This window comes from Nannobrachium achirus, assembly GCF_963921795.1.
Source record: "Nannobrachium achirus genome assembly, chromosome: 14".
In the NCBI taxonomy this organism is placed as follows: domain Eukaryota; kingdom Metazoa; phylum Chordata; class Actinopteri; order Myctophiformes; family Myctophidae; genus Nannobrachium; species Nannobrachium achirus.
In genome coordinates this window covers 25,418,198-25,445,977 of record NC_137821.1, presented here as the reverse complement: position 1 = coordinate 25,445,977, position 27,780 = coordinate 25,418,198, and the positions used below count along the sequence as shown (strand labels likewise).

The following is a 27,780-nucleotide window of genomic DNA, read 5'->3' as shown; positions in this document are numbered from 1 at the left end:
TGGAAGGGTCTGTGGCCTAACGCTAGATGTGGGTCTGTGGCCTTAAGCTAGATGCAGAATAGACCTTTTTTTCTGACTATATCTACTGCATAGTACTCTGTTCGATCCGTATGTCATTCAATATTATATGAGATACATAAAGGTTGTGTAAATATGCCTAAAAGCTTACTAGGATCTCCTTTTAGTTAACCTTGTACCAGTCAACTGTACTGTCATGAAACTGTACCTTTTCTTATGCAAACTTTTATTAAAGTATTCAATCAATCAATCAAACAAACAAACAAACAAACAAAGGTAGCCTATATTTTAATAATGAATTATTATTATTATTATTATTATTATTTTTTTATAAAGCTATGCCTTTTATTATTTCATGGATATGTATTAATTCTTAAACATTACATTGAATTTCTATATAAGAGTAACCTTGGTAATATCCCATTGTTTATACATTCAATTTTAAACATTACAGTAATGTTACAAAATAAGCCATAAAATCGCAATATGTCTGTGACCTTAAGCTAGATGCAGAATAGACAAACATCTAATCTTTGCCTCTACGTCATCGTCTCAAGCCAATCACAGACCGGAACTCCACGGGGATTTAGGGGGCTTGACCGGCTTGACCAATCGCACGGCTGCTATAAGACTGGGGGACACCGCCCCCTCTTCCTGCTTTCTTCATCCTGAAGCGCTTGAGAGAGTACTGCTAACGGAACACAGAAAGCAATTGCTGCTACTTGCTAACGACTCCATTTGGTTTACATTGACATTGTCACACTTTTTTTGCATCTTTTTCCCCGCAGGACCTAACACTCAGGTAAGTTTTACTTTCCGTAACCTGATCCTTTGTTTGTTTATACGACACTGTTGTGTGTTTAAGCTAACGTTAGCTGCAAAGCTAACGGCAATGTGAGCTAACTCGCAATTGCTTTGTGGACGTGCAAACGAAGCTAGCGTTAGCGTTAGCTGCAAAGCTAACGGCAATGTGAGCTAACTCGCAATGGCTTTGTGGACGTGCAAACGAAGCTAGCGTTAGCTCAGCTTACTAATAGTTGGTACTATATCGCTGTATATGCGCGTTCTCGCCCATGGCTGTATGGAAAGTTGTTAACTTGTAGAGGGGAAAAAGAGCAGGCTAAGTACAGACAGAAAGGTCAAGTTTATTAAGTATTGACGAATCAAGTGTGTGTGTGTGTGTGTGTGTGTGTGTGTGTGTGTGTGTGTGTGTGTGTGTGTGTGATTTAACCACTTAATGTCTAAGTCTAAAAAACGGGCACACTGCAGCACAATGCATTATACACATTTTAAAATGGCATTTACAAATATTTGAAGAATATTTGTGGTGCCATGGCATTGGTCAGAAGGCTCATTAGTCAGAAAGCTCATTAGTCAGAATCTGGTGATGTTAACCTGGTGGAAAATACTATGCCTAAACCTAACCTCAGTAAAACCATGCATAAACCTAACCCAAACCATAACCTCAGTAAAACTATGCCTAAACCGAACCCAAACCTCAGTAAAACTATGCCTAAATCTAACCCAAACTCTAACCCTAACCTCAGTAACTAGGCCTAAACCTAACCCTAAAACCTAACCCTAACTCAATTCTGACTAATGACATTTCTGACTTATGGGCAGTCCCCATATTTGTTGCATAATGCTTTGATATTTTTAAAGCATGCAAACATTACTCCAGTATGCAACTACATTATATTGTTTAGATCAGGGGTCTTCAACAGGGGGTCCGGGACCCCTAGGGGGTCCTCAGAGTTACTACAGGGGGACCTCCAAATCTTTGTGTGATAGAATCTTTTTTTCTCCTTTTTTATATTAACCACTTGAACCCTAATGTCCATATTCTGAGAACTTTAGCAAATAAATAGCAGATCTACAAGCTCCACAATTGTGAGCTTGTAGATCAGCTATTTTAGCAAAGAGGTTTGGTTTAGAGGGGAAAAAGAGCAGGCTAAGTACAGAGAGAAAGGTCAAGTTTATTAAGTATTGACGGATCAAGTGGTTGAATATCTGAAAACACAAATTGACATGAATCCAAAATACACTGACATCCGTGCTGTCAAACGATGACACTATAATATATGGAATCTATGATAAGGTTGTGGGGGTCCCTGCTTCATCTCTCTCTCAACTAAGGGGTCCTTGGCCTGAAAACGTTGAAGACCCCTGGTTTAGATTGATGCTAGGTAGTTTGCCTGGCAGTGGGATCATGAGTTTCTTGATGCACTAGGCTGTCTCAGCATTCTATAAACAGTATGTCATTACCTTTTTAATTGTACATTTCTATCAAGCATATCTGCTAAATGCCCAAATTGTTATTCTAAATAACTACTTCAAATGTAACTGAGGAACTTGACACTATGACACATGTGCATAAGAATGGATGTGTCCATATGTAAATCAATAATATATGTATTATAGTTTAACTTTGTTTCTGAAATTCAGTTTTTTTTCATACTTTTTAATTATTTTCAGCTGTGCCTGGTGTTCCATTCCTTTGGTGGCCTGGACACAGCTGTTGTTGACGGCCGGACCATCCCAGACTGACACTGCGAGGTTTGTAACTTGACCAACCTGACACACGCAAATCACAGTAACAGCAATCTCCCTGTCTCTGCAGATGAACTATAACATCCATGACAAATGTGCATAACTGTGTGTTTTAGTATTTAGACTAAGAGTATGGTTTCCCTTAACTTTACCATGGAAGGGTTGGCCTCATGCGGCACTTTTTGAGCTTGTAGATCTGCTATTTTGGACATGCAAATTGCACATGAATCGAGCTTGTAAATATTCAAGCAGACAAAGCATTACTGTTCAAGCAGTCGCTTAAAAACACATTTTGAAAGTAAATGGTTGATTCCGGAATTATTTTGAATTTGTACCGCTGGCAAATACATCTGCATTAGCCTACTTACTGTTCAAGCAGACATTTGAGCAAATGGTGGTCTCCGCCAGGCCTAAAGCCATGGCCCAGAATATGTTTTCACCATCTCCATCCATGTGTTTGTAAGTTTGTAAATTGCAAGCGTGATCGAGCCCATATATGGGCACGACAGCACATTGTCGACTATCTATGGGCATAAAAGGGATATCACGCCAGAGCGTGATGTCAGAGCAACAAACACATAGAACCACACACAAACCCATAGAACCATAGATTGTAAAAAAAAAATTACTGACTGACACAAGGTGCAACAATTCTCATGGTCATACTGCGACCTTCGATCGCAATTATTAGTTAAATTTTAAACTCATTATATAGACTGATGTGATCATAGTTTTAGGTCCCCAGTTTATACCCTGCCTGTGGTCTTAAGTGTTGAGGGGTTGTTGAACAACATACACAATCCCAAACTGTTAAGTGTAGAGGTTGTTGTTTGACACCCAAGTCTCTGTGATCACAGAATCAAGTTTTTCTGGAGGGTCCAGTGATGTTACTAGGTATTCAATGTAATGTGTCCCGGGAGCCACAGGTGGTCATTCAAATGGGTCCCAGAAAAGGTTTGAGTCCTCAAAAAAATGTGTTTGAGCGCTGTGAGCTTGTAGATCAGCTATTTTCAAAATGTTTATCTTATCTCATATTTATTTTGCAATGGCTAATGTTTGAACTTAGAACTAGGATTTCTAAATACACTAGGCTACAGACACCCATTTAATTATATTTATATCACTGGGACCCCAATTTATGTTAAATGTTAATATACTAGAGTACAAATGGAACAGGTTCATTTGGTTCCCTTCATTTACTGAGTTACAAACCCATAACGTTTCCAAAAGATTCCCTTTTACTTTGCCTATTAGCAATATAAAACATTTTTATATTCAGCAATGTCAGTAATGGTAATATTGTCTGCGTTGCGAGCTTGTAGATCGGCTATTTTTGGTGAAGAGAGTAGTTGTATGGAAAAATAACTTGTGGATCGGCTATTTTGGGTGAAGAGAGTTGTTGTATGGAAAGATAACTCAAGTCAGCCTCTGTTGCACTGTACACTTGTAAACAGTTTGATGCTTTGAGCTTTGTAAAACACAACACCTTGTTGGAGGAGATTGTGGTACAATAAGCATAGTTCCCTGGTTGCTGCAATCTGTAGACTTTATTTTTCAATAACGGCGGAGCCTAGGAGGCAGAGACAAGCACAGACAAGGGCTACGTCTTCATTAGCCTGAAACATGACGGACGCGACCGTTCATATCGCACGATGCGTCCAGTCTCCAGTGATCCCGACTGTGGTTGTCTGCTGCAAAATCTCTGCAGATTTGTCTGACTGTCGTGTTGTACTAGCTTAGCTCTAGTCAAGTGTAGCCGCATCTCGCCCTGCTGTCACTGCTGTGCTTTGTGCATTGACTGCATTCGCTTCCTGATTTGTATCCTTAACCTACAGAGTGCACCGAGGCTCAAACATCACCGCATTAATCGCACCTTAACTTTGACAGGCTTAGAAAAATCATATTTTGATGATCATGACGGGCCGCACAGACATGCGGAAAGGGACGCATGCGGCCCGCGGGTTGAGTAGCACAGATGTAGAACATGGTTTCCCAACTCCGGCCTAATGGAACGCTTTTTGAGCTTGTAGATCTGCTATTTTGGACATGTGACCTGTAGTATGAATTGAGCTTGTATGTAGACAACAACTGGCTGCTGTCATAAGTCAGCATTGCAATTCAAACAGACTTTATAATGGACTTTATAATGAAATGGTAAATCATTGGTTCTTGCATTATTATGAGTTGCACTATTACTGTACACACACACACACACACACACACACACACACACACACACACACACTAGCAAATGGTTGTCTCTGCCAGGCCAAAAGCCATGGCCCAGAATATTCTGGTTCAAAATAACCAATTTCAGATGTACAGTAACTATGTAAATGTGGCAAATGGAAATTGTCTCGTGGTCTATTTCGGTGTCAATGTTTAAGCAGCCATTACCAATACATACAGTATATTCTATGTCACTTCACCCATTTAGGCTTAAGGTTGATTCTAAAATCGCCTTGTAAATCCCGACTTGAGTTTTCAGGGGATCTAAATTGAATCATACATGTATATCACCATAAGCTGATAGTATGTAGAGCATGGTTTCCCTTTAATTGATCATGGAAATGTTGTCTGACAATTCTGGGCTAATGCAAGGCTTTTTGAGCTTGTAGATCTGTTATTTCCGACATTTGACCTGTAGTATGAATTAGTGAGCGACCGATGTGGCCTTATTTGGGCATATCGGTTTATATCGGTATCTGTGAAATTTCCCGCCAATATAAAAATAAATAAATAAAAACCTGGCCTCTGTGGACTGGTGAATGGAAGTGGCAATGACATATTTTGTCCAGCAGAGGGCACCATTCCTTCACGTGTGTGTGTGTGTGTGTGTGTGTGTGTGTGTGTGTGTGTGTGTGTGTGTGTGTGTGTGTGTGTGTGTGTGTGTGTGTGTGTGTGTGTGTGTGTGTGTGTGTGTGTGTGTGTGTGTGTGTGTGTGTGTGTGTGTGTGTGTGTGTGTGTGTGTGTGTGTGTGTGTGTGTGTGTGTGTGTGTGTGTGTGTGTGTGTGTGTGGGGGGGGGGGGGCTGTGGCTGGTATTTGGCATGAGGAACACTGGTTCAAGGTTTAAGTGTAACCACTTAATGTGAGCTTGTAGATCTGCTATTTCCCAAATATCTGGCAGACTGCAGCCATGTGATTGTGTGAGTGAGAGAGAGAGATGCTGGTATTTGGCATGAGGAACACTGGTTCAAGGTTTAAGTGTAACCACTTAATGTGAGCTTGTAGATCTGCTATTTCCCAAATATCTGGCAGACTGCAGCCATGTGATAAAAACGCATTATACCTACTCATTTTAAAATGGCAGGTACAGATATTTGGTCAATATTTGTATATTATATAATACTAGTGTAATTTTTAAAGTCTATATTTTTTATTTGTTGTTTGCCTGGGATCATAGTTTTTAGAAGCACTACTGTCACTCAGCATTCTTTAAACAGCATGTGTTTACCTTGCTAATTGTACATGAATCTGCTTAATGCCTAAATCAGGGGTCTTCAACGTTTTCAGGCCAAGGTCCTCCTAGTTGAAAGAGTGATGAAGCAGGAACCCCCCACAACCTGTTCATAGATTCCATATAGTTTCATTGTTTGACAGCACAATGAAACAAAGTGTATTTTGGATTCATGTCAATTTGTTTTCAAATATTTAACCACTTGAACTGTCAATACTTGATGACTTTTTACTAGTCTGTACGTCTGCTCTTTGTCCCCTCTACACCAAACCTCTTTGCTGGAAATAGCCGATCTACAACCTCACAACGCCTCGCGCTGCGAGGCATTCTGAGCTATTTTTGGCTAAAGTTCTCAGAATATGGACTCTAGGGTTAAAAAAAAAGTGTTAGATCTCACACAAAGATTTGGAGGACCCCCTGTTGTAACTCTGAGGACCCCCTAGGGGTCCCGGACCCCCTGTTGAAGACCCCTGGCCTAATTTGTAATTCAACCGTACCTCAAGTCTCTCCGAGTCCGCCCCTCCTCACACCCATTTGTTGCTGTGTCTTGGTGGGACACTCCATCCACTGGTAGTGGACATTTTAATTCAGTTGCTCGTATTGTTATTATGTGTGTTCAATTCTAATTTCAAACTTAGTTTCAGTAAAATGGAGCTGCTCAGTGGCAGTATAGTGACTCGGCATGTTTTTATGTTTTTATTCTTCTTCAAAAATTATGTTTTAGCAAATTCAACATAAAAAGGCAGAACCAGGGTGGGACAAGGCACATAGAGCCTGCTTTTTTTCTCCTTTTCTATATAAACCACTTTAACCCTAGCGTCCATATTCTGAGAACTTTAGCCAAAAATAGCAGACCTCACAACGTCTCGCACTGCGAGGCGTTGTGAGCTTGTAGATTGGTTATTTTTTATTTTATTTTTAAAAAGGCAGAACAAGATACATAGAGCCTGCTGGTTGGTCAGTCGGGACCAACCAGAAGGCTAACAAAGGGTGAATTGTTAATAACTATTTAAAATATTTAAGTACACATGTGCACAATGGATTTCAGTGTGTAAATCAATAATGCATGTATCTTCAGTTGGGTCTAAAATACAGTCTTTTTTGAATTATTTTCAGCTGTGACCCGACGACAGATTCTTCTGTTCTTTTGGTGGACACGGCTGTTGTTGACGGACCGACCTTCCCAGACTGACTGACACTGCAAGGTTTGTTTTAACTGACACACGCAAATCAAATAGTTTCAGATGTAACAGTGATCTCCATTCATGTCTCTGAAGATCAACTATAACATCCATGAGAAATGTGCATGGCAGTGGATTTTTGTATTTGCTGACAACTGCAGGCTCATGCAACACATTTTGATCTTGTAGATCTGCTATTTTGGACATGGGACCCGCTGTATGAATAAAAAAAGCTAGAACTGTAAACATGCAGTCATTGCTGCTGACCCCCACACTTGATGGCTAACCAGCTGGTAAATTAACCGTTAATGACATCCCAAGTAGATGCAGAGGACTAATTTAATGTACTAGAGCAGGAGTCTTCAACAGGGGGTCCGGCCGGGACCCCTAGGGGGTCCTCAGAGTTACTACAGGGGGGCCGCCAAATCTTTGTGTGATAGGATTAACCACTTAAACCCTAGCATCCCTATTATAGTAGAACATTAGCCAAAAATAGCAGATCTACTAGCTAAGCAGACTCAGCAGTACTGTTCAAGCAGACATTTACAAACACATTTTGAAAGTAAATGGATGATTCCATACTTATTTTGAGTTTGTACCACTGGCAAATACATCTACATTAGCCTACTTAGTAGTATACTTCACCCATTTAGGACTGAGGTTGATTCTAAAAATACTGTGTAAATCCTGACCCAAGTTTTCAGGGGATCTAAATTGACCCATACATATATACAGTACTGTATATCACTATTGGCTGATAGTGGTTCTCATGGTGCTCATCCCTAAGAGTCAAAACGAAATGTCATGTCTGTAATTCCAAATGCTTTTAGGGGTGGGGTCTCCCCAGTTCAATGAGAGGTGTAGTGATTTTTCAAAACAGCTATTTCACCATATTTATCTGTGGTGCAGGGTCAAACTGAATTGACTAGCACTTAGGCTTGTCAGCATGTGGGGTCCCCATTTCAAATATGATTAGTCTGGGGGGGCGTGGCTTGAAAAATTTGAAAGCTACAGTTCAATTGTAATACCTTTATATAGACTGATGTCATAGTTTTAGGTCCCCAGTCTATACCCTGCCTGTGGTCGCTGTGTTGAGGGGTCGCTGAACGAACACATTCCCAAACTGCTGAGTGCACTCCGTTAGCTAGGATGTGTAGATGCAGAGATACACATTTGGTTTGTTGAGGTTTGTTGTTTGACACCTAAGTGATTACAGAATCAAGTTTTTCTGGAGGGTCTACTAAATGAATAACAATTGGGGTTGACACCAGAATGTATGTCCTCGATGCCATTACAATTCTGAAGATACATTTTCTATATTATTTTAGCACACACTTTATTGTCTCCACCAGGCCAAAGGCATGTCTGAGAATATGATTTGCACCTTGTTTCTGTCTGTTTCTGTCTGTGAGCAGCGAAACTGACCACACACACACTCCCTGGATGACAGGGCAGAACCTCTCCCCCACATCTTTCACATATGCCTGGCATAGTGCTACCATGTCCAAACATCACGCATATCGTTACACAGTACCTCTATATCACTAGTGGCCAACTTCGATGATGGCAATATTTCTCCACTCACTCCAGACGGCCACATTGCATATGCTGTCGGCCAGAAACGTATTTTTTAACTTGAATGTAAATGAATGACCTGCTTCACGTCAAGTAGCAAAAATAGCTATCTAAAAGCTAAAAAAAGAATTGTTACGTGATCTCTTGCCATATGATGAAAATATTTGTTTGGGAAATTATTGAACTTTTGATTTCTATAGTTGTTGTAAAATGACAAAATTGTAATTAACCCCAAATGTGACGTAAAAACTTTCCATGCGCATAATGGATTTTAGTATGTAAACCATTAATTGCCGTTAGGTCGCAGTTACTATCAAAACCTCCACCGGCTGTCAGTCAGTATTTCTAAAGTCATGTCATCAACATGGATCTGTCCCAAATCCCCGTATTCCCTCCTGATTGGCTACGACTGCCTTCTAAAGTTTGTGTATGCGAAGTGACAGTTGCTTATCTGGCATAGTGCTACCAGGAGGTGCTTTTTACAGTACTCCTACAGATGTTGTCCAAACATCACGCATATCGTTACACAGTACCTCTATAGTAGGAGAGGCCAACTTTGTTATTGGAGAAGGCCGCAATTTTTCACCACTCACTCCTGAAGGCCACATTGCATATACTGTCGGCATGAAACCTCTTATCTCTGGATTTTAACTTTGTAAATGAACCTGCTTCATGTCAAGAAGCAAAAACAGACGATCTACAAGCTCTAAACATGTCTCCCTGCCTGCCTTGCTATTTTCCAAAAAAAAAAAAAAAAATGCCACACGTGATATCTCTTGCCTTATGATGAAAATATTTGGGAAATTATTGAACTTTTGATTTCTATAGTTGAACATTTTAATTAATCCCAAATGTGACGGACAAACTTTCCACATGTGCATAATGGATTTTAGTATGTAAACCATTAATTGCACCGTCAGGTCGCAGTTAGTATGAAAACCACCACTGCCTGTCAGTCAGTCTGTCCGTCCTGTTACACTTTTCCCCTACTCATTTCTCTGCCACCGTTCCATGGTGACGGGGACTAAATTTAACCATTAATTGCGACTGTCAGTTAGCAGTTACCATCAAAACCTCCACCGGCTGTCAGGCAGTCACGTCACGTGATGTCACACTTTTGCCCTACTCATATCTCCACCACCATTGCCCCCATCCATGCCAAACTTTGCACACACACTCCTTGGCTGCCAAACCACAACCCCTCATTTCTCACATGCCCCTCTTCTAGCGCCACCATGAGGCCGACTTGTAAGACACATTTTTGGACACTGCTCCTAAAGATTTTGCCCTAAAATCACGCAAAGCGGTACACAGTATCTCTACAATCATGTCATTAAAATACATCTGTTCCATCTAGCGCCACCATCTGGCCAATTAAAAAAAAAAAAAAAAAACATTTTTGGACACTGCTCCCACAAATTTTGCCCTAAAATCACAAAACAATACTAAAAGTACAAAATGTCAACGCAACAGCCCTACTATACGGTTTCACCCACAACTACAAAAATCGGTACACACCTGTGTCATGTCTGGACTCACAAAAAAGTCTCTTGGCGCCATGTCCGAAACCAAACAGGAAGTAAGCCATTTTGACTAATTAGTGGCGTTTTGGCGCATTTTTGGCCGTTTTCACGGGTCGCACTTTAACGAACTCCTCCTATGGGGTTAATCGGATCAACTTCACATTCGCTCGGCATACTCAAGACACCTTAACGATGAAAAGTTGCTCGAATCGTGAGTTTTCGTAAAACAGCGTGCCCGTGGCGAAGGATCAAACTTCCTTCGCCAAACAGGAAGTGCCCTTCGCCAAACAGGAAGTGCCTCTATCTTATGAACCGTTTGTCGTACAGACGTGTGGCTGGTGTCATATGACTTGATTAAGAGTCCTTAACCTTAATTGGTGCTTCCTTTGCCAAACAGGAAGTGCCCCTCGCCAAACAGGAAGTGCCTCTATATATCATGAATCGTTTGTCGTATAGACACGCGTGTAGCGTCATATGACTTGATTAAGAGTCCTTAATAACATTAATTGGTGCTTCCTTCGCCAAACAGGAAGTGCCCTTTGCCAAACAGGAAGTGCCTCTATATCTCATGAACCGTTTGTCATACAGACGCGTGGATGGCATCATATGACTTGATTAAGAGTCCTTAACCTTAATTGGTGCTTCCTTCCCCAAACAGGAAGTGCCCTTCACCAAACAGGAAATACCTCTATATCTTATGAACAGTTTGTCGTACAGACGCGTGGGTGGCGTCATATCACATGATTAAGAGTCCTTAACCTTAACTGGTTCTTTCTTCGCCAAACAGGAAGTGCCCCTCACCAAACAGGAAGTGCCTCTATATCTCATGAACCGTTTGTCGTACAGAGGCGTGGGTGGCGTTATATGACATGATTAAGAGTCCTTAACCTTAATTGGTGCTTCCTTCGCCAAACAGGAAGGGCCCCCCGCCAAACAGGAAGTGCCTCTATATCTCATGAACCGTTTGTCGTACAGACGCGTGGGTGGCGTCATATCACATGATTAAGAGTCCTTAACCTTAACTGGTTCTTTTTTCGCCAAACAGGAAGTGCCCCTCACCAAACAGGAAGTGCCTCTATATCTCATCAACCGTTCGTCGTACAAACTTGTGGTGTCATTTGACTTGTTTCAATGTCCTTGTCCTTAATTGGTGTCATTTAGCTCCGCCCCCTCTTCTGATTGGTCGATACTTGATTATTCCTTTTTTGTCTTACAAACCTGTGGGTGGTGTCACATGATAAAAAGTCCCTGTTCTTAATTGGTTTAACTTGCCACACCACTTCTTCTGATTGGTTGAAACTTGATTTTTCCATTTGGCTATAACTCATCAACCATTTGTCGTACTAACTTGTGGGTCGTGTCATTTGACTAGTTTCAGAATTCTTCACCTTTAAGTGGTTTAACTTGGCCCCGTCCCCTCTTCTGATAGGTTGAAACTTGATTGTCAAGGGTTTGTCGTACAAACTTATGGGTGATGCCATTTGACTTAATTGTCCTTATTTAGGGTAACTTAGCCCCGCCCCCTCTTCTGATTGGTCGACAGTTGATAGTTCCTATTTGCTATATCTTTCAATGGTTTGTGATAAGTGTAATAGCGCAATAAGTGTAATAGTGTAATAAGTGAAATAGTGTAATATAGGCAGGTCTAAGCCTACAATCTTTCGATAAAAGGGTGTACCAAACTTTTCTCAGTTGATACTAATGTATTTTCCCCTGTAGAATCCATTTCTGCCATGTACATTTTGTATTGTGCATAATTAACGAGATAATTAGCATTTTGACTCAAATATGCTAATTATCTCATTAACTATGCATGATACAAAAATGTACATGGCAGAAATGGATTCGACAGGAAAAAAACATTAGAATCAACTGAGAAAAGTTTGGTAAACCCTTTTATTTAATTTTCTATGATTTTTTTTCCCCAGTTCTTTCTGCCCATGTGTCAAATTATTTGTAACATGGGTGGCAATGACAGGACAAACCCTATTTAAAAAATGATAAGAGTTTACCAAACTCTTCTCAATTGATTCTTATGTATTCTTTCCTATAGAATCCATTTCTGTCATGTACATTTTTGTATTGTGCATAATTAATGAGATAATTAGCATATTTGACACATGGGCGGAAATAACACGGCAAACCCTATAACAATTTAATTAAACGGTTTACCAAACTTTTCTCAGTTGATCCTTAGGTATTTTTTCTTGTAGAATCCATTTCTGCCATGTATATTTTTGTATTGTGCATATTTAATAAGATAATTAGCATATTTGACACATCGGTGGAAATATTTGTATAACTAGAAAATACATTTTCTAAGAAGTTTTAAGTGTTCCTGCAGCTCGCTAAATGTGTGCAAACATTTTTTTTGCATTAACTTTTGTTAGCATTAGCATGTACTAGCATTAGCATGTATTGGCATTAGCATTTGTTAGCATTACCATTTGTTAGCATTAGCATTAACTCATACAGTGCCAAACGACTTTTAGATCAACTTTCTCACTCTGGACCTCCCTGCCAGACGACTTAAATCGACTTTGACTTAGAAAATATATATATTTTTTGGACCCCATTAAATCTAGTAAACATGATTTCAATCACGATTTTGCATGTTCCACCCCCATACAACCCCATCTTTATACAGGGCAGCAATCTTTGTTTACATAACATGTAAAACATAATGGCTATTATCTCAAGAATGCCTGAACGGATTTCAAATCTTTTTTTTGTTTGAAAGCTGTGAACAGCCTGCACAAACATGGTGCATGATCTGTGCATGGGCGTGCATGATCTGTGCACTATAAATTACATGGAAGTCTATGGAGAGGGCTGGCAGGGAGAACCGAAGGAATGAATATTAAATTGGCAGTAACTGAGTTAACATTTGTTAACATTTGATAGCATTCGCATTTGTAAGCATTAGCATTTGTTAGCATTTGTTAGCATTAGCATTTATTAGCATTAACATTTGTTAACATTAGCATATGTTAGTATTAGCATATGTTAGTATTAGCATGTGTTAGCATTAGCATTTGTTAGCATTAGCATTTGTTATCATTTGCTAAGATAACCTTTATATCATTTTTATTTAAAAATAGGTTTATTTTGATCAAATGTAAATATTCTGTGGCCTAAATACATAATTATGTCTGCCTATTGCCAGTTTAAGAAACACAGGATAAGATTATTATACAAATATTTCCACCGATGTGTCAAATATGCTAATTAGCTCATTAAATATGCACACTACAAAAATGTACATGGCAGAAATGGATTCTACAGGGAAAAATACATAAGGATCAACTGAGAAAAGTTTGTTAAACCCTTTTATCAAATTGTTATCGGGTTTGCCCTGTTATTTCCGCCCTTGTGTCAAATATGCTAATTATCTCATTAATTATGCACAATACAAAAATGTACATGGCAGAAATGGATTCTACAGGAGAAAATACATAGGAATCGACTGAGTAAAGTTTGGTAAACCCTTTTATCGAAAGATTGTAGGCTTAGACCTGCCTAATAGTGTAATAAGTGAAATAGCGTAATAGCACAATAAGTGTAATAAGTGTAATAGTGTAATAGCATAATAAGTGTAATAGTGTAATATGTGTAATAGCGCAATAAGTATTGTAGTGCAATATGTGTAATATGTGTAATAATGGTAATAGTGAAATAGCTCAATAAGTGTAATGGTTTAATAGGGTAATAGTGTAATAACTATAATAGTGTAACTGCTGCCCCTTGTGATGTAATAGACCTGTAAAGGCCCGGTCACTGCTGCTTGCAGCTTTCATTATCAAGTTTGTGTATGCTACGTTACGGTCGCTTTTCTCCCGATTAGGGAGACTTGTTGGTACATGTATGTTCAGTTTAACTCTGTATCTAAAATATTGTATTTTTAAATTATTTACAGCTGTGGCTTGTGGGCTCTTCCATTCTGCGGCTGGACATCTGGACACGGCTGCAATTGACCAACCGACCTTCCCAGAGTGACACTACTACAAGGTTAGTTTAACACACACACACACACACACACAAGCACACACACACACACACACACACACACACACACACACACACACACACACACACACACACAGTAAGTTGATTAGTGATGCTTAGTATATTGTGATTAGTCTACATATTTGAAGGTTTTTCTTTTGCTAAAGAGTGAACATTTTACATTCAAGTCAAGACCTAGAACGTTGACATCATGCCGAGAAAAAAACAAAGATCGATCCATATGAGTAAAGTGTGGGCTGATAGGAAATGTAAAACATCACCAAATGGTTGCGCTGAGGAGGATGAAGATAAGCGAGAAACGATTAGTCCAGCCTTGGAGCCTCAGCTACAGGCACAGTCTGATGTTGAAGAAAAAGGCAACATTGAAGAGGACATGGAACTTTCTCATGATGACCCTGTACAACAACCATGCGAGGACATGGAACTCTCCGACAATGACCCCGACAATTACCCTGTACAACAACCATGCATCGCGCCACCCTCTGTGATATCTGTGCAAGCATCCAAAAGCCAGAATCATCGTTCATTTTCCTTAATGTCACAGAATCGTCAGTGTACATGCATGGCTCTGACATTTATGGCTCACCTAAATGAAGGTCTGGACCGATGATCGGATGATCTTGACAAGATATTGGACAAGGGTGACGGTCTGTATAAAAGAACAATAGAAAAAATAAAACGGCAAGGACAATTTAGGAGCGAACATTTATCTATGGAGGAAACGCCACTCACTGTGGAAACCCAACACAATAGGTACTCTGTCCAAAGACAGAACATCGAAATGGGCTATATGAGAGATCAGGGAGAGCCTCACCGACAACATTGGTGGTTGAATCTTAAGGAAAGACTTCAGTGTCTGTCACAAAATGTCAAATTTGCTCTCCTTACAGTATCACCGTACACCATTGCTGTGTTTAGAGACGGTTCTGGAAGATATGGACTGTTTGACTCTCATGACAGAAGTGTTGATGGCCTACCTTTGCCTCAATGGAAGGGAGGAAAAGCTGTAATGTTGACCTTCACTCGCTTAGAAGATCTCATTGCTCAGATTGACACGCTAAATGACTTCTTGCATTCGTCACGCATTGACCACATGCAGTTTGACTTCATGCCAGTGACATTTGAACACACAAGTGCTCTGTCACCACGTCCGTCAACTATGCACATGCATCCTGTCAACCTGCATCAAAAAGAGCCTGTTGATCTGACTATCAAGGATGAATCTGACACTGGTCATCCAACCACCAAACATTCTTTGCAGGTAGGCTATGAACCATCCCCAATAGTGATGTCAAACACAACACCTGATAGGGCCAGAAAAGTGAATAAAGAACGTAGACGGAGAATGATGAGAAGGGAAAGAGAGGCTCAGCCAAAACCTAGGTCTCAGAGGAAGGCCTATATGCAGAAATACATGGCCATGAGAAGCATAAGAGAGAGAACATTCAGGGAACAGCAAAAAAAATTCAAGAAAGCATATGGCAACAAGAGGTACAGGGAAGATGAGGAATTCAGAGAGCAGCATCAGGTCAAGATGAAGGGATATTGCAACAAGAAGTACAGGGAAGATGAGGTGTTTAGAGGGAAGAAGAAGGCAGATCGCAACAGAAGGTTCAATGAAGATGTTGAGTACAGGGAAAAGGTCAGGAAACACATGAAGTTTTACATGGACCACAAATGCAAAACGGACATGTATTTCAAGTTGCGCCGCCGTGTCCGCGCTGCATTGAAAGTTAAACGTAGGTACAATGTGTTGTGTCAAGTCCAGCTCAGACTGAGACATGACGAAAAGGAAAGGGAAGCTGAAGCTGCTGCTAGAGCTGCTGCTAGAGCTGCTGCAAAACAGAAAAGGTTAGAAGAAATCGCCATAGCCACTTTCCAGAAAGACATAGAAGATGGCCCGACTTATGTGTGCACAACGTGCCATCGGGCGCTTTTCTCGGAACAAGTTTATCGTTGCCATCGGTCCGACTTCACACAAAACCGAGACCTGGTTGCTGCCTGCTTGACAGGCAAATACGTCCATTCGTGTGACGATCAATGTGGAGGCCCGCAAGACTGCACTGTCCCCGAAGAAAGGCGTCACGAGTGGATATGCAAGTGCTGTCGGGACACCCTGAAAGCTGGAAGAATGCCAGCTTTGGCTGTCGCAAACAATTTAGAGCTAGCACCCATTCCCCCAGAGCTCAGCAACCTGAATGTTCTGGAAAGGCAAATCCTAGCTTTGCACATACCGTTTGCCAAGATTCTCACACTCCCTAAAGGCAAACAGGGGGCTGTACATGGTGCTGTGGTGTGTGTGCCATCACAGATGCAAACCACCATAAACGCCTTACCGAGAAGGCTCGGCTCATCCGGATTGTACCGAATGAAGCTAAAGCGGAGTTTGCGGCACAAAGGCCATTATTTGTTTCACACTGTCAATATGAGGAATGTTATACTGGGCGCGAGGACACTCAACCAGATTAACCCAAACTACAGAGACATCCCAATCAGAGACGATGATGACGATGTGGAGGGCCAGGTTGAAAACCTGCCCACAGACGAAGTCATGGACAGTTGTGATGAGGCCGAAATGATGGAAGTAGCGGAGTCTACTGAAGCTCTCGACGCATCGCGGGCAGTGGATCAAGATCCCCCCAGTGCTGAAGATGAGCAAGATGCGCTGAGACCTGGACATGGCCTAGACAGTTGCTTGGAGGCAGATGACATAGGACAAGAATTGATGACCTATGGAGATGGCATATTTAGCATTGCCCCCGCCGAAGGCAACAGGCCTGTCAGCTACAGCACTGTCCCTAACCTCGAAGCAAAGGCCTTCCCTACTTTGTTTCCAACTGGAGCAAACACGTTGGACGTGAAGAGAAGGATCCCACTGTCCCCAAGCCGTTACTTTAACACAAGACTTTTCAGTGTTGACGGTCGGTTCGCTAAAGACCAAAGCTTTCTCTTCTTTGCACATTGTGTCTCAGAGACACACATTGCGAAAAACACCATCTCATTTCAGTTAAAGAAAGGAAAACCTTTAACCAAGGATGGTCGCAGGATCACCAACAAGATGTTGCAAGACAAGGCTGAAGTCGAGAGACTGGTCAGAAACAAAGACGCAACACGATTCATGTCACCAATTAGAGGGACTCCAGCTTACTGGCACAAGACATTGTTGGACTTGTTTGCCATGGTCCGTCAGTTAGGCCCACCCACCTTCTTTTTGACCATAAGTGCGGCTGAGTTCAGATGGCCAGAGGTCATCAGGGCAATAAAAGCACAGCAAGGTCAGATCGTGGATTTTGAAAAGTTGGACTGGAATGAGAAATGCGACATTCTCAGAAGCAACGCAGTCACAACTATGCGAATGTTTGACAAGCGAGTTCGTTCCGCTTACACAAACTTGGTGCGTTCAGAAGCTCTACCATTAGGACGCGTCATCGACTGCTTCCATCGTATAGAGTTTCAGGCCAGAGGGTCCCCGCACCTCCATGGATTAATGTGGGTCGACGGCGCCCCCGTCCTTGGCGTTGACTCAGAGGAGAAGATCTGCGAGTTTGCAGACCGCTACATTTCGTGCCAGCTGCCTGATCCGGACGAAGATCCTGTGCTTTACCAAATTGTCCTACAGGTTCAGATGCACAGCCGAAACCATACAAAGTCCTGTAGGAAAGGTAGGAGGACATGCAGGTTTGGATTTCCAAAGCCACCAGTGGACAAAACCTGCATAATAAACCCAAAGGCGGTTGATCCAACTGGAAATGACTGTGGCACAGAAGATGAAAGCGAAGCAAACAAAGACATGGATGAAGGCGCAAACCAAAGCGCACCAAAGGCAAAGCGTGCCGAAGGCATTGGCAAAAAACAGACGGCAAGAGCAGAAGCTGCTATGGCGAAACTCAAACCAATTTTCGACCTGCTGCTGGACTCTGCGTCAGGAGTGACAGATCTGCCGGACTTGCTGGCAAAGTGCAATATGACCAGCGAAGAGTACGACAGCTGTCTTGAAGACATGAGGAAGAACCGCGTGCTCCTCATGAAGCGCGGGGTGAAGGACTGCTTTGTGAACAACTACAACCCAGTTTTCCTGAAGGCCTGGAATGCTAACATGGATATCCAGTTTGTTCTGGATCACCATATCGCAATCACATACATGCTCTCCTACATATCCAAGGCAGAACATGAGATGGGGGAACTTCTGAAACAGGTAGTAGTTGGCATCGATCCGACGAAAGTCACCGAGAGGGATGCCATGAACCAACTCGTTCAAACCTATGTGAAAAACAGGCAGGTTAGCTCTCAGGAGGCAGTGGCCAGGACTTGCAGCATGCCGTTGAAGAAATGCTCCCGTGATGTCATCTTCCTCCCGACGGATGACGATGCAATGAAAATGAGTCTCCCCCTCGCTGCGCTGAAGAAAAGACCAGACGACTCGGACCAAGTGTGGATGAAGGGATATCTGGACAAGTACAACGCCAGGCCCAAAACACCAGAGTTTGACAACATGTGTCTAGCAGACTTTGCATCCAAGTACAGGGTGGTGTACGGCCAACAAGCAAAACCCGAAAGTTGCGTGAAGTTGTCTGACAACATGGGAACCATTAAGAAGCGCCAGGGCAAGGATGCAGTTGTCAGATATGCAAAATTCTCGGAAAAGAAGGAGCCAGAGAAATTCTATGGCAACTTGCTTAAAGTCTACCTGCCTCATCGCTATCAATCGACCCTCAAAACCGAAACGTTCCCCACATACCAGGAATTCTACGAGTCCGCGTGTGTGAGATTGCCCGGAACAGACGAGATTTGGCCCGCGAAAACGATTGTTGCTGAGAACAAGAAGAGGTTCGAAAAGTACAGTCAAGCGGTGGAAGAGGCCGTGGAGGAGTTCTGGAAAAATGGCCCAGTTGAAAATGCCTGGGCCAACATTGCTCCAGAAAACGAGCTGGATCGCATGGAATGTCTTGCCGAACAAGACGAGGATCCGCTGGACGTGGAAGAACGAGATGATGTGCCAGAGTTCAGCAATCGTGAGGTGGGTACAATTCCTGCACATAGAGTAGTAGCCCCGCAAATGAGCCTGGATTATCTGCGTACAATGTGTCAAAACCTCAACCAGACACAAGCTTCCGTGTTTCACTCTGTACGTGACTGGTGCTTTCAGAGCATACTTGAGCAGAACCCCGAACCGTTCCTCTTCTTTGTCACTGGGGGTGCTGGAACTGGCAAATCACACCTGATAAGGTGCATCTTCGGTGAGGCAACAAGGATTCTCCGTCGACTCCCCAGACTGTATGAAGACGCAGATGCATCCATGCCCATGGTGTTGCTGTCTGCGTTTACAGGAACTGCAGCGTACAACATCGGGGGTAACACACTGCACTCCCTGTTGAAGTTGCCCAGAAGCCTCAACCCACCCTACAAAGGGCTGGGAAACAGTTTGGATGATGTGAGGGCAAAGCTGGGAAATGCGGAGATCATCGTCATCGATGAGATCTCGATGGTTTCAAAGCAATTGTTTACCTACGTTCACTGGAGACTGCAAGAGATCAAAGGCAGTAAGAAACCCTTCGGTGGCATGTCGGTACTTGCAGTAGGTGACTTTTACCAGCTCCCTCCAACGGCAAGCGGAAAACCGCTATGCGTGCCAGAAGAAGGCAAACCGGATCTTCTGCGTGAACACTTTGAGATGGTCACGTTGACAGAAATCATGCGACAGAAGGATGACGTGCCCTATGCACAACTTCTGAATAGGTTGAGAGTCAAGGACAAGAGGGAACGGCTGAGCGATGCAGACAGAGCACTCCTTGGTGAGAGACTGACTGACGATCAACATTGTCCTAAGGATGTTTTGCACATCTTCGCAACCAACCCTCAGGTTGAAAAACACAACACGGACACTTTGTCTCTGCTACACACTCACATCGTTGACATACCCGCAGAAGACTACGAGAGAGACGACATTAGTCACCGCATGACTCGACGCTCAAAACCCAAGAAAGGTAAAGAGTACAAGGATCTTGAGGACAACTTGCAAATTGCAGAAGGCGCCCCTGTCATGATCACTAGGAACATAGACGTGGAGGATGGCCTTGTAAACGGCACATTTGGCAAGATTGATGGTGTTGACATGCGGGTCGACAGGGACGGAACTACAGTAACCAAGCTTTGGCTGGTGCTAGACAAGCCTGAAGCAGGACTGAAGTACCGGAGAACTACGCCTGGCGCCACACAGGTGTACGTCGAGAGGATGGAGGAAAACCTGAGTAACCACAAAGTGATTCGCAGGCAATTTCCCATCAAGCTGGCATATGCTTGCACGTCTCACAAAGTCCAAGGGAAGACTACACAATCCGCAGTGGTTTCCTTGAAAGCGGTCTTCCTACCAGGCATGGCCTACGTTGCCCTCAGTAGGACAACGACACTGCAAGGATTGCACATCATTGACTTTGATGAGAAGAAAATCTGGGCTGATCCTGAAATCACAGCTGCCCTGGAGTCCATGAAGACTGCGTCTCTGGACAGTGTCATGCCACTGTTGAAGTTTCGAGAGACGACGGCCCAAGCCCAAACTTTGACGATTGTCCACCACAACACTCAAAGTCTACCGGCTCACATTCAGGACCTCAAACGACACCACGAACTGACACTTTCAGATGTCCTGTGCTTGACAGAAACGCATCTCACTGGCTCCTTTGTGGCTGACAGTCTGCAATTGGACGGCTACACCATGTTCAGCCGCAACAGACACGTGTCATATGCAAAGCTACCTGAACGTGCAGAACAGAACGGCGGTGGCGTCGCTGTGTATGTGAGGGACCATTTCCAGGCTAGTGAAAAGCGTTACCTTCACAATGTGACAAACCTTGAGTTTGTGGCAGTAAAGATCGAGTCCCCTGTCAAGCTTCTGATCGCTGCGGTGTACAGACCACCACATTATGGTAACCCATTTATGGAGAACCTGAAGGCGCTTCTGGACTCCTTGGAAGTTATGGATCACCAGCCCATCGTAGTCTGTGGAGACTTCAACGAAGACCTACTGAACGGTTTTCCTGGGCCCATAACAAGGCTTCTAGAGTCCAGAGGATATGCACAACTCATCAAGGAGGCCACCACAGAAAAGAACACGCTGTTGGATCACATGTACATCTCAAGACCACAGCAATGTCTACAGTCTGGAGTGCTACGTACATACTACAGCTATCACAATCCTGTGTATTGCGTATTGTCCACCGAAGATGACTAGTGCATAGACTGCAGGACGTGCTTGCAAACACTGGCAGCACGCAGACCTACTTTTCTACAAGCTCAACGCGTCGCGGGCTTGCAGATCGGCTATATTCCTGATGCAGAAACCTCCAGGAGTAAAGAAGTTCAGGAACGCTTGGCTTCACAATAAAAGCATCGTGTCGGGCCTCTGATGTCACTAAAATGTTCATAACTAGGGTTAGGGCCAATCCTTTGTGAATAGACTGTTCTATAGGTTTTTGTCTCATGGAAACGCTTTGGGTTGGTTTTAAATGTAAAATATATATAACTACATTTTAAATGTAAAATATATATAACCACACTTAAAATCGCACAATGACACTTGAACCTACGGTGATATCTGCCCAAAGGTGGACACCAGAGATGTTATGGGGGATATGGATGAACTTTGTTCATCAACACACTCCTGGCAGGCTCTAGTTCCCCACAAAGGTCAAATCAGACCAGTAATACATTACAATGCACAAGATGCAGCACTTACTGGTACACATAGCCCTCAAATAATGGAAATCGATTTCCCAAAACTCAAATCTGATTTGACCTACTCACCTAAACACCAACCAACCAACCCATTGCTTTCTGTGATTGTGTACTAATCTACATTATGTGATTGTTGTGTACTAATCTACATTATGTATTGTTTTTTTAATCAATGTACAACTTTGACCATTGTAATGTTGCATGTGCTATATCAATAAAATCTTGAGTTGCGAGTACATTTCTTATTGTGACCTTGTTATACACGTGTTATGTCTTTAACACTTTTCTGCCTTACAGGGGTCAATTCTAATTTCTGTTTCTTCATTTGATAACTTTATTTCAGTCATGTCATGTTGATCTACATTATGTAATGTTTGTTTAATCAATGTACAACCTTGACCATTGTAATGTTACATGTACTATATCAATAAAATGTTGAGTTGCGAGTACATTTCTTATTGTGGCCTTGTTATACACTTCTTATGTCTTTAACACTTTTCTGCTTTACATGGGTAAATTCTAATTTCTGTTTTATTTGAATACTTTATTTCAGTCATGTCATGTTGATTGTGAACCGTCTGCATTGGTTAAATATACTAACACTTTTTTCCCTGTTTTTCAGATGCCGTTGAGTGATTCTACAGTGCTAACAGATGTTTGAATTGTTCTGCCTTTAACCTTTTTCTACTTTTCAGGAATGTTCTTTGAAAATAATATGTCTTTGTTCATTTAATTTTTGCTCTGGCTCATGGACATGTGGTACTGAATTTATATAAGCTCACATAGAATGACATTATTGGCCATCCCTAAATTGGATTACAAAAACATGGACTAACCATCTTTAACCAAATGCCACTTTGGATTTTATACTGCCTGTTCATGACCCATCTTATATTTGCATGTGCATATTGATCATTTCTTAACCCACTGTTTGTTTTTAGGCCTGCAACACCTGGTTAGACTAAATTAGTTAATCAATTACAGAATGTTAGTTAACAGTTCAACATCTTTAATTGACTCAAAAGTTAGAAATAAATATTTACAGTGGTGGTAAAAGTACTCAAATGTTTGACTTAAAAGTAGATAGAAATAGTCTTCTAGTAAGTAAATGTAATGTTCAGTATTCCAAATTTATTTGATTAAACATACAAAAGTATTGGCATCAAAATGTACAGAAAATAGCACACGTCTAAAAATATACATGCAAAATGTAACACTTCACAGGTTTCAATAGTCAACATTTAATTAGCAATGAAGTAATGTATTGTGTTAATATTTACAAAAATAGTAACTAAACAATATCTACATTTGTTCATCAGTTGCATAATGTTAGTTATTATTTAAATACATTTTCCAGGAGCTTGCTTGATCGCCGTTGAGGGGTCGGTGAACCATTTTTCCCCCTGCACTCTGAAATTAGGAGGCAGGGGTTTTTCGCTTCACCCTGGAAAATCTAAAATAGGTAATGAAGGGTTAAAATATATATTTTTTGCAGTTTTGGTAACTACTACAAATGTTTAGCTTGCATAAATGTGTAGAAAAACTGTTAAAAGTATTGTAGATCAGCCATTTTCAAATAGCAAATAGTCAAAATCTAATTAAAAATGTACTGGTTAATGTATTATGTTAATAATCAAAATTTGTAAATAGCAAATAGTCAAAATGTAATTGTAAATGTAGTGGTTAATGTATTATGTGAGTAATCAACATAAGTAAAATATAATGTTTGATAAGATGTAGTGGAGTAAAAGTAAAAAAAAATAAAATAAAAACATTTGCACATATCCAGTATAGCTGAGGTTTAAAGCCAAGCACTTACATATTTTGTAAGACTTTCCACCACTTTAGTTTTGACAATAATAGTACTAATAATAACAATCTGACATCAATATAAACCATAGTAAAATATCTGTCAATAGTAAAACTGTTAACTTTAGCAAAACATACAAATCTTACAATTGAACCATAACATTGTTAAATATAATCATAACAACTAACCATTGTCGATTATAATAGCACAGATATTTATCGTGTTGCATAAAGTAAAATCATAACCATTGATTATAATAGCACAGATATTTATGGTGTTGCATAAAGTAAAGGTACTAATAACAGTTTGTTAATAAACATTTTAAACTATATCTGCTACTGTGTTTGTGTCTCTTATTCTTTTTACCATGTGTTTGAAAAGTGAATCTGTTTTGAAAGTTAATCTATATGATTGGTAATCTATTTAGTCTGACATTTACTATGAATACAGATGTGTTTTGGGTTTTTTAATTACTATCCACAATCAGAATTGTTATTCACCACTTGAATAAATCCATTATACACAAGCCCATGAACATTCAGTTTAAAGCTTTGTTAACTTCCAATTATTCTTGCCTCTACAATCTGGTGTTATACTTTATTTTACATGGTTCCACATAACTGTTTGATCCTTGCAAGAGTCAAAACTTGTATTGATGGTGTCCTGACTAATCCATGCTCTCTGGATGGACTTCAATCCGTGTACTGTGTGCAAGATGGTGAAGCGATCAACAAGGACCCAACCTCTCTGATAAAGTTTGTCACAAAGTAGCCTGAACAATAGTTTTGCATTGTCATTTTGACACCATTCAATAATGTGCCTGACATGCTGAGCAGTATCGATCATACAGCATACAAATGGTATGGCTTCAACACAGCCACTAAACTCTTTGACATGTTTCAACATTGGCTCCGCTTGTATTATAAGGTGAGACGTTCCCAAGTGTAATACAGGGTATTTTATATCTATTCTCAGCCCAGGAAAATAAAAGGTGCTGAATCTTAGTCATAATTAGACATAATATAATACAAGTGTGGGGAAAGCATAGCCCTATATTGACAGGCTACCGCCACCTTTTTGTAATGGTCAATCAGTGTGCCATGTCAAGATAGATTTTAATGACATGCCATCAAACATTCATATTTTGATTTGCAGGACATTGTTAGGACGATGATTAGACTACATTAATCCACCTCTTTACCAATGCCCCCCAGTCAGAGTTCAGAGTTTTAATGCATGTAGAATTTTATGCAGATTATGTACTCTATACAAAGTATTTTCAACATCACACAATATCAAATCATATTGTGCTAATCTCTAAAGATTAAGGTTCAGAAAGGTTGCTTTGATAAGAATGTATTTTGATATCTATTAAACCAACTGTTCCACTGAACTACTGCACAAGATAAACCATTTTCCTGGGGTCCCGCCAGCACACCCCACAACTCGCGTCCAGGTGAGTCAGGCAACCACACTCGCAATTTCCCAAATTGCAAATTTTCTAGTTAGTGTGGTTGCCCTAACAGGGCAACACACTATAGTTCTAGGGAAACTTTATTATTCTTGACCTCTAGTGTAACCTTTTTTTCGGCGCGAATCTCCTCCCACAGTTTTTGCGCCACACACTCGCGCCATATGTCAAATCGACCGGCTTGATCGGGAATAGTGTGCTATTACTTTTCTAAGAGAAAAGTTGTATAGTTTAATTGATATTAATTTATTAGTGAATTAATTTTCCCCATTGACTTATAATGGGAATCGAAAAAACTCACATTCAATTATTTTTCCCTCGCAAACCATAGGGTCTACAGTTTCAAAACTTGGAGAGGAGATTCATAATAATTGTAAGAATTAATTTTTAAAAAATTACATCAGTCGGCCACATGGTGGCGCTATAACAGCCCACTTTACGTTTTGGCCTGTAACTCTTGAACCGTAGGTCGGAAAATTAAAATTATTTTTTCCCTGGATTCCTTGGGTCATGACGCATCTCCCCATATAGGCCACGCCCATTTGCGTCAGGATAGATTTTCCGCCATTTTGAATTTTCTTCAAAACACACTTTTTGCTCCTTTTCCCACATATTTTCTCCAAATGTCACAAAAATCGGTACACAAGATCTCTGAACCCACGCGATAAACATATTCAAGCGATATTTCGATAGTCCATACCGTTCGTCCGGAACACGCTTCCGAAGTTAGCGAGAGGGGCCCGTTTTGCCAAAAATAGCCATAAATCAAAAACGAAACATCCAGTCAACACCAAATTTTAACCACAAGTTGCGGGTGGGATATTCAACAAATCCCCAAAAGCATTTCCACTTCGACCCTTAGGGGGCGCCACAAAGTTACAAAACGTAACCGTTTCAGGCCAAAACGCGTTTTTCAGGGGGAACAACCCTCTCAAAACGAAACACAAATGATCTCGGGAGCGACGTGACAACGTAAAATCGCCTTGCAAAATTTGTCGGCCACATGGTGGCGCTATAACAGCCCACTTTACGTTTTGGCCTGTAACTCTTGAACCGTAGGTCGGAAAATTAAAATTATTTTTTCCCTGGATTCCTTGGGTCATGACGCATCTCCCCATATAGGCCACGCCCATTTGCGTCAGGATAGATTTTCCGCCATTTTGAATTTTCTTCAAAACACACTTTTTGCTCCTTTTCCCACATATTTTCTCCAAATGTCACAAAAATCGGTACACAAGATCTCTGAACCCACGCGATAAACATATTCAAGCGATATTTCGATAGTCCATACCGTTCGTCCGGAACACGCTTCCGAAGTTAGCGAGAGGGGCCCGTTTTGCCAAAAATAGCCATAAATCAAAAACGAAACATCCAGTCAACACCAAATTTTAACCACAAGTTGCGGGTGGGATATTCAACAAATCCCCAAAAGCATTTCCACTTCGACCCTTAGGGGGCGCCACAAAGTTACAAAACGTAACCGTTTCAGGCCAAAACGCGTTTTTCAGGGGGAACAACCCTCTCAAAACGAAACACAAATGATCTCGGGAGCGACGTGACAACGTAAAATCGCCTTGCAAAATTTGTGGGAGGAGCCCATTTCTTAAAAACTGTGGGAGGAGCCCATTTCTTAAAAACAAGAAACCATATCCTTACATCACGAACGCAGGATCCCAACGGCACCTTTTCTAATCGCGCGTCGCACGGCCCCATTCAATGAGCACCGTTTTAAATCGCACATCCCACCGCCCCCAAACAGTTGGACGGAGCGCATATATTGCCCTTGAACAGTTGGACTGAGCGCATGGATGGAACACGTTATTCCAATAAGTTCCTTTCCCCTCCATATGGCCAGGGGCAGGCATTATAGAGACCAGGATTTCTGCATATTTTTGTGAGGGTACCTTCCGTAGGGGGCACAGGGAGAACACAGCGGGAATCAAACCCAGAACCATTTATAGCTGTGAGGGACAGCGCTACTGACTGCACCACTGTGCCCCCTGTACATTATTAGGAAAACACAAAAAAGCCAGCTGTGGCTTGTTTCCATTGTGATCCTATGGATTCAATTCATGAATATATGTAAATAGTCCTACCCCGTTCAAAGATATGTGCTTCAAATTATGTGCAGAGTATAGGTGATGTGGTGTGTACAATAGGCTATGTGAGGGATTAGTGGTGCTTGCATGTGGAAATGTAAGAATAACAGAAGAAATGTTGGAGAATCCAGCAAAATGTAAAAAGCATCAATTTGTAATATAATAAAAACAATATGAAAATGTGTTGAAAGTACACACACGCACGCACGCACACACACACGCGCGCGCGGCGCCGCGCGCATACACACACACACACACACACACACACACACACACACACACACACACACACACACACACACACACACACACACAACACACACATACACACACACACA

General features: G+C 41.5%; 1 protein-coding gene across 1 annotated transcript; it reads left to right on the top strand.

Annotated features, from left to right (window-relative positions):
* The first annotated feature begins 681 nt into the window (after nt 1-681).
* Nucleotides 682-24,159, top strand: LOC308298746 (uncharacterized protein). The gene is made up of 4 exons (XM_080742406.1): nt 682-820; nt 2,494-2,574; nt 7,143-7,231; nt 14,222-24,159. The coding sequence occupies exon 4, from the start codon at nt 15,044-15,046 to the stop codon at nt 21,557-21,559; it is 6,516 nt and encodes a 2,171-aa protein (XP_080598532.1). The 5' UTR covers nt 682-820; nt 2,494-2,574; nt 7,143-7,231; nt 14,222-15,043; the 3' UTR covers nt 21,560-24,159.
* Nucleotides 24,160-27,780: the final 3,621 nt, after the last annotated feature.

Excerpts from the sequence above, each read along its gene's own strand:
- LOC308298746 (XM_080742406.1), top strand. The coding sequence starts at position 15,044 with ATGGAGGAAACGCCACTCACTGTGGAAACCCAACACAATAGGTACTCT.